A 14,633-nucleotide genomic window follows, 5' to 3' on the forward strand; every position below is an offset into this window, starting at 1 on the left:
GGCACTTTCCCCTCAGTCCTTTGTCTCTCCACGGCCCTTTCTTTTCTCCTGTCACATAATGGTTGACTTGGGTTGAATTAAAGGGCATTTGTTTACATAAAGAGTCTTTTAAGAACTTTGTTACTGAAGATTAGCAAATTTAAGAAGTCGTAGTCTCTTTAAACATTTATTTAATGCTGTTCTTGAAAATATACATGCAGGTATGTAATCAGGAAGGAGACTGTCCACTAAAATAATCACAGACCTTTAGTAGAGCCCATTGATTTAAAAAAAAAAAGAGGCACTGGGTGGCTCAGTCAGTTGAGCATCGGACTTTGGCTCAGGTCATGATCTCATAGTTTCTGGGTTCAAGCCCTGCATTGGGCTCTGTGCTGACAGCTTAGAGCCTGGATCCTGCTTCGGATGCTGTCTCTCTCTCTCTCTCTCTCTCTCTCTCTCTCTCTCTCTCTCTCTGCCCCTCCCCTGCTCATGCTCTGTCTCTCAAAAACAAACATTAAAAAAACAAATAAATAATAAAAATTTAAAAATTCAAACTGTGAGAAATCACTTCAAGATAGTGAGGTGCATGTGTATGCACGCGTGAAGGCAACAGTTCAAAATCATCTTAATTTTTTTAAATGTTAATTGCAATGCAAATTTTTGCATTCATAAATCGGTTCTCATGAGAGATCATTAATGAAAAGTTCACACAGTTAAGCTCTTACTTAAGGTTAGGATGTTTGTTTCTACCAAGTTTTATGACAAGTCATTTTTAGCAGTACTATTAGATTCATAACCTTCGGTTCATGCACTAGAAAATACGAGTCTTCCAGTTCAGAAGTAGAAGTTCAACTATTCCCAGCATCTCCTCTTGGTCTAAGTTATCATCTCTCTTGGGACACAGTGGCCGGTGTTAGAGCATGGTCCTTAGCTGTGGCCATAGGATTTCTGATAGCCACTCTAACCATATCATCTGTCAGTAGTCACATTACCCCCTTTTCCACAGGCCTTTCTTGATCTTTGGATCTACTGTATCATTTGGATAAAAGGTCGAAGTTAGGGTCTGCTTTGATTAATACATCCTCGTGAGGTTGTATTACCTCAAATTTTGGTCATGAAATCTGTTTCCCTTGAGTCATTCCTGAAAGTTTCTTGGTGGTACCTATTGGTTCGTCTTTTCTCCTTAGTAGGTCTCCTGAACTTTGTCCCTAAAGTCCTAATTCCCGGGACTAGTGAAAACCATAAGACACACTAGCACAAACCATCTTTTTGAAAAATGCAAGCCAAACAGTCGTTGATACGTACTATCCATCCTTCATGAAGTTTAGGAAGGTTAAAAACAAAACCAATACCTCTTCTCTTGCTTTAAATGCAGAGATAGTAGTAATGTCAATATTAATCAATTTACCTTTACTTTCTTGGCTTAAGGAGATTTTTGCCCCCCTAAATCAAGTCAATTATGTAAAGATTGTTTTTTTTTTTTGTTTTTTTTTTTTTAATTTTTTTAATGTTTTTATTTTTGAGACAGAGAGACAGAGCATGAGTGGGGAAGGGGCAGAGAGAGAGGGAGACACAGAATCTGAAGCAGGCTCCAGGCTCTGAGCTGTCAGCACAGAGCCCGACGCGGGGCTCGAACTCACAGACTGTAAGATCGTGACCTGAGCTGAAGTCGGACGCTTAACCAACTGAGCCACCCAGGCGCCCCAAGATTGTTTTATTTGCATTTTAGTCTGTATGTATTTTATACTTTAGAAATTTTTTTTTTTTTATACTTTTGAAATTCTTGACTACCGTATAATGTATCTCTGGGAGTTATTTTTGAAACTAATATGCATATAAATGCAAATGTTCAGCTGAGAACACAGAATTTTATGGCACCTGTTCATGGAGTTTGTCCAAAAATTTCTTTAATAGAATTATTCAGATGGTGCAGCACTTATTTACACTTCAGTAAAAGAAAACAAAAATATAGATTTAGTATATAAATATATCGTTCAGAAACTGTATGGATTTCCCTATAAGATTCCTGCTGTTGTTGTGGAAAAAGATGCAGTATTTATGTAAGTATACTTTTAAATATATTATTTTATCGTGTATTATTGCTGCAATTTGATGGTGAATCCTCGTTTTCAGTTTTGAGGTGAAACCAGTAGACCTTTCCATGATGAGTAGATGAGAATTTGTTCCTAGATTGTTTTATTTATAACCCATCTTGATCTATTTATCTTTGCCTTTGAGAATTACTGCTGGCCTGAGTCTTTTCCGAAGGCCTTGCTATTATGTATAGCTAAACTGTTGAGTGCATATGTCAATATACTTACTTACTCTTTGATTGGTTTTGATAAATAAAGGAGCCAGTGTATAATCTAGACATGCTTTTAAAAAGTTCTGTGAATACATTGAGAGAGAATAGTAATTAAGCAGACCCCCATCCCCCCAAAAAAAACAGCAACAAAACTGCGTTTTTAAAATCAGGAAGATGGAGAACCTTTTTAGGTAAAAAGTAGTAAACTATAGCTTGAGCATGACAATAAAAAGCTGATTAATTTTTCATAATTGGTCAGATTTGTTCCCTTTAATATGATCATGGATTTAATGAATGACTATATATGTATATATATATGTGCATGCTTGAGATTTGTCATGTGCATTTCTTTCCAGCCCAGCAGGGTGGGATAACGATAAGAAAATAGGAATATTACATGAAAATTTTCAAACATTGAAAGCAGAAGATAATTTTGAAGACATTATAACCAAACCACCTGTCCGAAAGGTAACAGTTTTAGTATAAAGTCTCAATATTTAGCCTTTTAAACCAAAGGGGGGAGTCCATAATTTTAAGATTATAGATAGAAAGGTAAGGGGGTCCTTTCCTATCAAGAGGGTTTCTAAGTATAATGTGGGTGTTTCTAATGTTCAGTTCAAAATAAAGATCTGTGTTATCAAAACATAAATCAGCTATTCAGTTACAGAATTCTTACTGAGCCTTTGGCATATTAAAAATACTAGTGCAGATTCCACATTCTAATGGAAATCATGGATTGGTGTGAGTAGTGAGTATATGGATCTTGAAAAGTTTGAATAGGTTGATGCTGTGAGCCTCCAACCTAGAACGCAGCCAGGAGTCGAGCAGACATTGGTAGGATAACTTTATTAGCTTCTATGTGTTGAGGCAGTTATGGGATCTTCTCTGTAGCCATTAGTTACCTGTGCTAGCCCACAGCTGTCCAGGAGTTTCTGGCTTAGTCTTAACTGTTACATGTCATTTGTATGACTATTAAATCTGCTTCCAGAAAGTACTTTCTTTCACATATTTTGATTTCATGTGAAGCAATATGTGATGTTCTATACTTAGATATTACAGGTGATTCTGGAAAGTTGTATAAAAACAAGTGTTTACTTACAGTATTTCTCAGCGACTTACTTGGACATGCTTCAGGAAAAATAATTTTGATTTAATATATAATGAGATTCTTTCTTAGAAGTCCAAGTATTGATATTAAGTGTCTTCTCTTTGTGGGTAATTAGAAATAAGAAAAGTAATGATAAATGAAAAATCAATTGGCATGGTATTTGGTTTGAATGTCTATTAAAAGAAATGCCCACATCAAGGTGGGGGAAAAAAGCAACGGTTTTTCCCATTCTCTCTTTGACCAACAGAACTGTGCTGTAAGTTGTTTTTATTCACCCCACGAATATTTACTGAGCCACTGTTGAGGTACAAGGTGCCAAATGGCATGCGATAGTAAATCCATGCACCTGTCAGTTCTCAAGTGCTGATAAGTCCTGTGGCAGTAAAGCCAAGTAAGGGGAGAGGGAGTGAGAGCAGTGGGGTGGGGAAGCAAGCTCTTGTGGGAAGGTTAGGGAATGTCTCTGATAAGAGGGGAGAATGCCGTGTACAAAGGAAGCAGAAAGTGCACGTGCCTCAAGGCAGGAGTGGGTGAGGAGGGCAGAGAGGCTGGAAAAGAGTGAAGAGGAGGGCCAGAGTGGTAGGAGGTGGGAAGCAGTGTTAGGATCTTGTAGGGTCTTCTCATTTGGCTGGAGTCAGGACTTTGGATTTCATTCTGAGTGGGATGCGATCGGAGGTGGGGGTTGAGCAGAGGAGTGATGTAATCTGCTTAACCTTTTGAAAGGATCACTCTGACTGCTGGGTGGAAAATAGACCATGGTATGCATTGTATAGAAATAGTAGAAGGCAGGAGATACTTGCTGCTGCTTTTTGCATAATTATTCAGCAGGTAGAAAAGTCATTATGTTTTTGTTTCAGAGAAACCAGGGGCAAGTTGCTTTTCACTCAACTGGGATATTAGTAACCCTCTTAAAACAGCAAACTGTTGGTTAGCATTTTATAAGCATGATTAACATACCTATGACTCTAAGGTTGTGCTGTCCTGATACAGTAGCTACTAGTCACGTATGGCCTTTAAATACATATTAAGTGAAACTAAATAAAATTAGAATTTCAGTACCTCCGTCACAGCCACATATGAAGTGCTCAGTAGCTACAGGTAACTGGTGGCTACATTGGACAGCACAGAGACAGGAACATTCTTACTGTTGCAGGTAGTTACTGGCCAGCTGCACTGTAGGGGCTGGGGCAGGGCAGCTCACTCATGTAAATGTAGGTAACGTTTATACTGAATTTTTTTTTTAATTAGTCTAATCTAGAGATTATGTGATTAATGATTTTAGCATAATATGTTAGACTTGCTCATTTATGCATTGCTCATTTCAGTTTGTACATGAGAAGGAAATTGTGGCAGAAGATGACCAAGTGTTTCTTATGAAGCTACAGGTAGGTATGAAATTACATCAGAAGCAGATTTAGTATGGTTAATGGGTAAACTGTTCATTATGTGTGTGTGTGTGTGTGTGTGTGTGTATTTTTTTTTTTTTTTTTTAATACAGCAATACATGCTGAATGCCTAACCTAGAACTCTTTTGTGTTTTTTAGTCCCTTTTAGCAAAGCAACCACCAACTGCAGCTGGAAGGCCTGTGGTCAGTATTACAGATTTGGACAAAATTACTAAAGTGCAGTACATTCTTGGTTTGGCTTTTTTTTTCTTAATCGTATACATGTCTCATATGGATGTGCTTTGATATAAACTTGAGTTAAGAATTCTCCTAGAATTTGTGAAATTCTAAAGGATAAACTGCACTCCTTTTTAGAATATTTAAATCATAAAGAAGTATTTTGCGGTGTTTGTCATGCACCAGTTACTGAGTGTGGAACCATTTCTATGTGTTATTTTATAAATTGTCACCACCGCCCTGTGAGGCAGGTACTGCCAGCCCCATCTTGCAGGTGGGGAAATGGAGGCTTTGGAGGATGTTACAGCTTACCTGAGATTTTACAGCTGGTAGCATGCAAGTCCAGACTGGAATCCAGATCTGACTCCCAAGCTTATACTCATAACCACACCCCGTTATTGAATACATTCTTTTTGCATGGAAGGGGAATTTGTATTCTAAAATGTGATAGGTCTCTGGTATTTTCTGATCCTGAGGACACAATTACTAAACATTTTTGGCAGTGGCTTGCCGTGTAAAAGTACAGTAGTGCAGATGGGGGACAGTTAAAAAGTAATTTCATTTTATATTAACAACTTTGGTGAAGTTGGAAGTTTCAGGTTTTTAAAATTACAGCTTTCCTAATTTTTACATAGGATGCCTCACCAAGAGTCCCAGGAGGCTCCCCTCGAACACCAAATCGATCTGTGTCGTCCAATGTTGCCAGCGTGTCGCCCATCCCTGCTGGGTCAAAAAAAATTGATCCGAACATGAAAGGTACATTTCTCTCTTTTCTTGGAGAAAACAGCACAGTGTATTTTACACTAAGAAAAAATCTACCTAGATTCCTACCTTTTCCGTAACTGTTTTCATTTTTGTGCTGTAGCTTCTAATCTTTGTTGTATAATCTCATAGTCATTCAGACTGCAAACCGTTTATTTTATAGTGTAGCCTTAATATATCCAATCTATGAGGTAAGCTTTATGAAAGTTTTGTGTTACATTTAATCCTTCTCCTATGATAGGTCATCAAAGAAATCCTTTTGTTAGTTAATAGGTTATTTGCAATCGACATAAAGAAAAAGCTATATACATGAAAGTTATTTCAATAGAAATAATTGCCATAAGTGGGATTAACAGGTCAGAGTCTGTACATTTTTGTGCCTTTGGTAATGTTTTTCAAATGGCTTATTTACATATCATCAACATTGAGTGTTGCAGTTTTGCCACAACCTAATCAGCATTCTTTAAATACTAGTAAGAGTTTTTTCCCTAGTGTTTCTTTTCTATTTGTATTTCTCTCCTGTGAATTATTTCTTGTTATCCTGTACTCACTTATCTCTTGGAACTTCTGCTGGTTTTCATACAGGATTAAGTAGCTTTTTGTAACACTTGAGGCAAATATTTCTCAACAGTTACACTTTGGAAGAACCGGTTTCAAAAGGGAGGTATAGTAGCATCTAACATCTGTTCTAATGTTTTTGGTTGTTTTCTTTTTTAAATAATGTTCTAATTTTTCATCATTATCTTCTACTCTTAAAATTTACTCATATTTTGTTTTTATGGAAATGGATTAGAGATAAGTTATCCAGGTTCAAAAGAACAAACTAGACTTGAGTTTGGAACACATTTAAGTATTCATTGCTTTCTGTGTGTGATTACTATAATAAAAATTTATAGAAGAATCTAATGTTTTGAGTGAAAGTGTTTTGGTTTGTGTTTTTTATAGCTGGAGCTACAAGTGAAGGTGTCCTGGCAAATTTCTTCAATAGTTTGCTGAGTAAAAAGACTGGTTCTCCGGGAGGCCCTGGTGTTGGCAGTGGTAGCCCTGGAGGTGGGGCTGGAGGTGGAAGCAGTGGTTTACCGCCATCCGCCAAAAAATCAGGTATACTTACCTAGACCTTTTATTTTTCTTTAATAGCTTTATTGAGATATAACTATATACCATGAGATTAACTCCTTTGAAGTGTACAATTCAATAGTTATATTTACAGAGTTGTGCAAACCATCATCATAATCTAATTTTAAAATATTTTAATCTCCCGAAAAAGAAACCTCCTGCCTTTTTGCAGTAACTTCTTTTTTCTCTCAACATCCCCAGTCCTAGGCAACCACTGATCTGCTTTCTGTATTTGTGGGTTTGCCTATCTGGAGATTTCATATAAATGGAATCATACAGTACGTGCCTTGTTTAATATTTTCAATAACGTGTTCCAAGTCCATCCATATTGTAGCAGGTATCATTATTGCGTTTCTTTTTATTACTGAATAAAATTCCATTGTATGGATATGCCACATTTTATGTGTCCACTCGTCAGTTGATGGACATTAGATTGTTTCCATTTTTGGCCATTATAAATTTTTTTTTTTAACGTTTATTTATTTTTGAGACAGAGACAGAACATGAACGGGGGAGGGTCAGAGAGAGAGGGAGATACAGAATCTGAAACAGGCTCCAGGCTCCGAGCTGTCAGCACAGAGCCCGACGCGGGGCTCGAACTCACAGACCGCAAGATCGTGACCTGAACTGAAGTCGGACACTTAACCGACTGAGCCATCCAGGCCCCCCAATTTTTGGCCATTATAAATAGTACTACTGTGAACATGGGTTTTTGGCACATGTTTGACAAATGACATATGTTTTCATCTCTCTTGGGAATATATCCGGAAGTAGAATTATTGGGTCATATGGTAATTCTACATTTAAGTTTTTGAAGAACAGCCAAAGTGTTTTTGCAAAACGCTGCACCATTTTATATTTCCAGCAGTGGGAAATGAGGGTCCTAATTTCTCCACATCCTCTACAACATTTGTTACTGTCCATCTTTTTTTTTTTTTTTTTCTTTTTTTTTTTTTTAATTTTTTTTTTCAACGTTTATTTATTTTTGGGACAGAGAGAGACAGAGCATGAACGGGGGAGGGGCAGAGAGAGAGGGAGACACAGAATCGGAAACAGGCTCCAGGCTCTGAGCCATCAGCCCAGAGCCTGACGCGGGACTCGAACTCACGGACCGCGAGATCGTGACCTGGCTGAAGTCAGACGCTTAACCGACTGCGCCACCCAGGCACCCTGTTACTGTCCATCTTTTTGATTAGAGCCATCCTAGTGGCTGTGAAGTCCTATCTCATTGTAGTTTTGATTTGCGTATCCTTAATGGAGAATGATGTTGAGAATCTTTTCATGTGTTTATTGACCATTTGTAGTTCTTCTTTGGAGAAATGTCTATGCAGATCCTTTGCCCATTTTTAACTTGGGTTATTTGTCTTTTTATATTTGAGTTTTAAGTGCTGTTTTTATATTGTGTTTACTAGACCCTTACCAGGTATAGGGTTTGCAAAATTTTTCTCCCATCGTGTTGGTTGTTCTTTCACTTCTCAGTGGTGTGGTGTCCTCTGAAGCACAAAAGTTTTTAATTTTGATGAAGTCCAGTTTATTTTTCTTTTGTTGCTTGTGTAACTGCTCTTTAAACACTTTTTAGGGGCACCTGGGTGGCTTAGTCAGTTAAGCAACCAACCCTTGATTTCAGCTCAGGTCATGATCTGGTGGTTTGTGAGATGGAGCCCCCACATCCAGCTCCTGGCTTACGGCACAGGGCCTGCTTGGGATTCTCTCTGTCCCTTGCTCTCTGCCTCTCCCCTGCATGTGTGCTCTTTCTCTCTCTCTCTCAAAAGAAACATTAAAAAAAAAAACAGACTTTTTAACCCATTCTCCTTTTTAATCCCATCTTGCCATCCTTTCCACAAATACCATTGTACAGCTACCATTTTTTGGAACCTTTTACAGGTTTCTGGGTATAAACTGAATTTCTTCTTGGCTTTTCCCACTGCCAATGTAAAAAGATTAAGCTTTCTCAAGACTGCTGATTTAGTTACCACTCATTCATCTTCTTTCTACATTCCAAAATTTTGTTGCTGTTTTCTGTTTTACTGTTCTTATTGCCCTGTGCCTTTTTAAAAGACGTTTTTATGAAATTAAATGATAGGTACTAGTTTTATTTGCATTTGGTAACAGACCCTATAATTTAAAATGAGGGGATTTAGGGGTGTCTAGGTGACTCCGTCAGTTAAGCATCTTTTTTTTTTTTTTTTTTTTTTAGTTTATTTTGAGAGAGAGCCAGACAGACACAGAGAGAGATCATGAGCAGGGGAGGGGCAGAGAGAGAGAGAGAGAGAGAGAGAGAGAGAGAGAGAGAGAATCTCAAGCCAGGCCCTACACATCAGCACATAGCCTGACATGAGGCTGAAACCCACATACCTGCTTAGGATCCTCTCTTTGCCTGTCTCTCTCTCTCTCTCTCTCAAAATAAGTAAATAAACTTAAAAAAATTTTTTTTAAATAAATAATAAATAAAATGAGTTGATTTTTTTTTTTTTTGAGGGGATTTATTTTTAAATTAAGGATGTTTATATAACTTAGCATGCTGGGTAAAGTTAATGAAGCCATTGGCAGTTTTTAAATGAAGAAATATTGGTGTAAAAGATACTTTGACTTCTATCTAAATCTTGTTTCTTGTCCTTCAATGTAGGCCAGAAGCCTGTCCTATCAGATGTTCATGCGGAACTAGACAGAATTGCACGCAAACCAGTTACAGTTTCCCCTACAACACCTACATCTCCTACGGAAGGAGAAGCTTCTTGAAGATACCAAATAAAGCCATTTATTCAGTTTTCTGGGATAATGTAAACTTGCCTCTGCCTTCTCCTTCAAAAGTGGAATTAGGGAACTGGAGTGCTTTTTCAGATGGACTAAATTTCTTTTTTTTTTTTTTTTTAATTTTTATTTGTGGTTGCCCGTTTTTTATAAAAGGAAGCTATACAGAAGAAAAATTATTCTACATTATGTAGGATTGCTGTTTGCATTGCCACTTTGCATAAGGAAATAATTTTGGATTTTGAAAAACTCAAAATTTATAGATCTGAAATACAGCCACGTGATCATACTCTAAAGGCTATTTAAAACATGGGAGGGTTTAGGAAAAGGCAGAAAATAATATGCTTTGGGCATTTGACTGACTTGGAAGTCCAAACTTATTTTAGTTAAGACTATTAAAATCATTTGAAAAATTATGTGTTAGTTTTGCTGGAAAAGAGAAAATGATCAATTGTCAGATTTTCCACACCAACGTAAATATACCACCACACATGGAATATGCTGAGAAAATATCAGATAGCATTTTATACACTAGTCATTGTTTCGATCCATGATCCTGTAAGTTGTCATCAAAATGGAATTTTAAAATATTGGCCAAGATTCATTCTTTAACTGAGAAGAAAGAAAGCACACTGCCTAAATGCATAAAAGAAAAATGCAGAGGTTATTAAAATGTAAAGAGGTAACAGTCTTTGGATTTGTCTATCTATATCTGTATTGATATATAGATATAGATATATATATATGGCTCTGCCTTAATATACCCCTTTTTTGTTTGTGACTTTCAACTGTAATCAGTTAATAAAGTATTTATTCTCTGCATTCAGGTTCAAATAACTTGTTGCATTCTCTTATATATAATTTGTATTTATCAGACCATGAATAAGATTCATTAGTATTTTAAGGTATTTGACTTTATAGGGTTATTAAGCATTCTGATCTTTGTAAGAGACAAGTGAATACGTAAGATTCCTTAAGTTTCCTTAAGTTGGGAGTTTACCTTGATCAACACGTCTTCCCCACAAGCATGTCTTGAACTACAGAATCTTATGTCAGCATTTCTGGTAGATAAAAATATAGCCTTTTATCATTATTTATTGGGCAGAAGCTGTTTAAAAGCTTGGCGAATGCACTAACACATAGTTCCTCTCTTACAGGTGAGAACACCTGTTGTTAGTAGTTCCACCTGAATTTTCAATACTGTTTTTAAATGCTTGTTGTAGAACCTTCATAAGAGCAATTTGACTTCTTACTGAAGTTCACCTAAAGAACATACGTACATTTAACTTACTGAATCGTTACAGATAACTGGGAAAAAATGGCTACTGCCCTTATACTGGCCTTCATTATTACTTTAAAATATATATTCCAAAGATTTTTTTTCAGCAAAAATGTTTAAGGACAATATCCCTACTATCTAACATAATCCTTTCATTAGGAGTTTAAAACCTTTACTTTTAAATAGTATTTGGCTCCTAATAGTTGAAAATAAGTGTTAAAATAACATGAGAGGGTAATGATTTGTTTCAAGGTGGGAAAAACTTAGGTTGTTCATGGGCACGGAAAAACTGATTTGTAAAAACATTTTGTTTGAGGAAATGGAAGATGAAAAATGCCTCTGATAGAATCTTTAGTCTGGAAAGGGTTCTGCAGTCATGGTGTTATAAAGACCAGTTTTTCTGAACTAGTACTTTAAGTAAAACTAATGACAGAAAGAAAATTGCTGCCTGTGCATCATGTCTGCTGTGTTTGCATGTCTAGACCAACTCATTTTTCTCTGTGTGACATTGGAGGTGTACTAGAATATCCTTGGAATTGAGTCATTAGCTGAAATAACTGTCAGTGTTCATTTTATGTGGTATTCAGTTTTAACTAATCTAAAACCTTGTATTTACCCTGTTTAAACCTTAAACCAATTTTTGACCCTATTTTTTGCAAGGAAATTTGTTTTTAAACTACTTGATTGTTTTTGTTTTGTTTTTAAGCAGTTTTTATTGAGGTATACAGTACAGAAAAGTGTACAAATTCATGTTATATGGTTTGAAATACCTCTTAATCAGCGCCACGATCAAGAAAGATGTTACTGGCATCCTGTGTTCTTCTGTGTGCCCCTCATTAGTACCCCTGCCTGCCAAGTGACCACTATCCCAACTTGCACAGGCATAGATAAGTTTTATTTATTTATAATCTTTATGTAAATGGAATCTTACAGTTTATATTCTTTTTGTGAAAGGTTTCTTTCAGTATTAGTTCTGTGACACATCAAATACATGTAGCAATAATTATCCATTCTCATTGCGCCATAATACTCCACCATGCAAATACACTACAATTTATCCATTATGCTATTGATGGAAGTATATCAGTTTCCTATTGCTGCTGTAACAAGTTACCAAATTTCAGTTGCTTCAAACACTACAGTTTTATTATTTTACCATTCTGGGGGTCAGAAGTCCAAAATCAGCCTAACTTGGGCTAAAGTTAAGGGGTCGGCAGGGCTGGTTTCTTTTGGAGGCTCCAAGGAGCATCTCTTCCTTCCTTTCTAGCTTCTAGAGGCTGCTTGCATTCCTTGGGTTCCTGGTCCCTTCTCCATCTTCAAGACATGGCATCTTCAACCCGGTGCTTCCGTCACATCACTTCTCGCCCTGAACCTGCTACCTCTCTCGTGCCAGCATCCGTGTGATTAACTTGGGCCCACCTGAGCAATCCAATGTAAGCTCCCTCAACACCTCACTCACTCTCCTTACTAGCCTGGTTTCTGAAGAGAAACTGGATATAATTCTTATCTTTGCTTCTCCATAGATTTTTTTTTTCCTTTGGCTTCTTTCAAGATTTTTTGTCGTGCAGTTTGATACACCCAGGCATAGTTTTTTGGGGATTTATCCTTAGTGTTCTATGAACTCTCTGGATCTGTGGTTTAGTGTCTTGACATTAATTCGGGGGAAATTCTCAGTCGTTACTGCTTCAAAGATTTATTTTGTTCCTTTCTTCTGTATTATGTATATGTTACATCTTTGTAGTCTTAACAGTTTTAGAATATTCTATTCCATCCCTTCCCCCCGCCCCCCACCTCTGGCCTTTTGTTGCATTGCTTTTTCGTTTCGGAAGTTTCTTTTAACATATACTGTCACTCAGAGATTCTTTCTCAGTCATGTCCTGTCAACTAATTAGCCCACAGAAAGCATTCTTCATTTCTGTTAGTTTGTTTGTTTGTGTTGTTTGTTTGTTTGTTTGAATCTCTATCATTTCTTTTTGGGTCTTTTTTAGAATTTCCATCTTTCTGCTTATATTACCCATCTATTCTTACATGTTGCCTACTTTTTTTGTTAGGGCCCTTAGTATATTAATCATAGTTGTTTTTCTCTTTTATTTTTTTTTATTTTTTATAATGTTTATTTTTGACAGAGAGAGAGACAGAGCATGAGCAGGGGAGGGACAGAGAGAGAGGGAGACACAGAATCCAAAGCAGGCTCCAGGCTCTGAGCTGTCTGCACAGAGCCCTACATGGGGCTCGAACTCACAGACTGTGAGATCATGACCTGAGCCTAAGTCGGATGCTCAACTGACTGAGCCACCCAGGCACCCCAGTCATAGTCATTTTTCAATTTGTGGCCTGATAATTCATCATCTCTGCCATATCTGAATCTGATTCTGACGCTTGCTCTGTCTCTTCAAACTACTTTTTGCCTTTTACTATGCCTTATAATTTTCTGTTGATAGCTGGACATGATGTACTGGGTAAAAAGAAGTCCAGTGAATAGACCTTTAGTAATGTGGTGGTAAGATGTTGGGGAGAGGGAAAGCATTCTGTAGTCCTATGATTAGGTCTCAGTGACCCTGTGCCCCTGGGCTGTGAACTTCACAAGTGCTTCTCAGTCCCCATCTTCACCCGCAAACCCCTACCCCTTAGGTGGGACTGGATGGCTGGATGGGGAACACCAGGGAATTTTTCTCTGATTTTTTCCCTTTGAGATCCTGATAGAACTCCTGGAGGTAAAAGTCACAAAAGTGGGGGATTCCCCTAGACCAGGGATTTTTAGCTCACAGAATTGTCTACTCTGAGCCACCAGCAGCTTGTCAACTATAGTTCAGGCTTTCCTACCCCAGTACTGTCTCCCTCAGAGGTTTCTGCTTGGGAGTTTCTAGTTAAACAAGTTGTTCTGTGTCCACTTGCCAGTTTCCAATTTGGGGGACAAGGATTGGCCCTGGGACCTCACTTCTCTGACAAATCTAAAAAGAGTTGTTGAATTTTCAGTTCAGCATTTTGCTTGTTAGGGTGGAAAGATGACTTTCAAACTCCTTACTTGTTGGCTTGGAAACTGGAAGTCTGGTTTCACCCTCTCAAAATCCTAATCACATCTGCAAAGTCCCTTTGCCTAATAAGGTAACATTCACAGGTCCCAGGGATTAGGATATGGACGTCTTTGTAGGACCATATTTAGGCCTACCTATAGGATGTTTGGGTGACTTTTAATTTTTCAATTGCTATTGTGAATTGTGCTGTTACAAACACTCTCAAATGTGCTTTGTGGAAAATAAGTTCTCATTTCTACTGAGTATATGTGTAGATGTGGATTGCTGGGTCCATGGGCTATGTGTATATTCAGCTTTAGTAGATAATGCCAAACAGTTTTTCCAAAATGGTTATACGAATTTCCATTCCTGGGGTGCCTGGCAGGCTCAGTCAGTAGAGTTTAAGCCCCACGGTGGGTGTAGAGATTACATAAAAATAAAATCTTAAAAAAAAAGAAAAAGTCCATTCCTGGGAGAAAATATTTGCAAAATATATATCTAAAGAGTCTAGTATTCACATTACATAAAGAATTCTTACAACTTAATGGTAAGACCGGTAACCTAATGTGAAAATGGCCAAAGGATTTGAATAGACATTTCTCCGAAAAAGATACACAAATGACAAGCACAAGAAAAGATGCTTATTCTTATTAGCAGGTGAGGAAATGCAGATCAGAACCACAGTGAGGTACCACTTCAC

At 37.4% G+C, this 14,633-nt stretch overlaps 1 protein-coding gene across 1 annotated transcript in view; it reads left to right on the forward strand.

Annotated features, from left to right (window-relative positions):
* DYNC1LI1 (dynein cytoplasmic 1 light intermediate chain 1) overlaps nucleotides 1-10,462 on the forward strand; it is a 37,938-nt gene extending 27,476 nt beyond the window's left edge. The window contains exons 7-13 of the mRNA XM_047099031.1: nucleotides 1,904-2,039; nucleotides 2,641-2,752; nucleotides 4,715-4,774; nucleotides 4,934-4,978; nucleotides 5,647-5,767; nucleotides 6,719-6,874; nucleotides 9,516-10,462. Of these exons, the coding sequence (XP_046954987.1) occupies nucleotides 1,904-2,039; nucleotides 2,641-2,752; nucleotides 4,715-4,774; nucleotides 4,934-4,978; nucleotides 5,647-5,767; nucleotides 6,719-6,874; nucleotides 9,516-9,628 (743 nt within the window). The 3' untranslated portion in view covers nucleotides 9,629-10,462. The remainder of the gene's footprint in view (nucleotides 1-1,903; nucleotides 2,040-2,640; nucleotides 2,753-4,714; nucleotides 4,775-4,933; nucleotides 4,979-5,646; nucleotides 5,768-6,718; nucleotides 6,875-9,515) is intronic.
* Nucleotides 10,463-14,633: the final 4,171 nt, after the last annotated feature.

This window comes from Lynx rufus, unplaced genomic scaffold (genome assembly GCF_022079265.1).
Source record: "Lynx rufus isolate CCGP_SWC_20201006 ecotype Redwood Valley unplaced genomic scaffold, mLynRuf1.p SCAF_5, whole genome shotgun sequence".
NCBI lineage: Eukaryota > Metazoa > Chordata > Mammalia > Carnivora > Felidae > Lynx > Lynx rufus.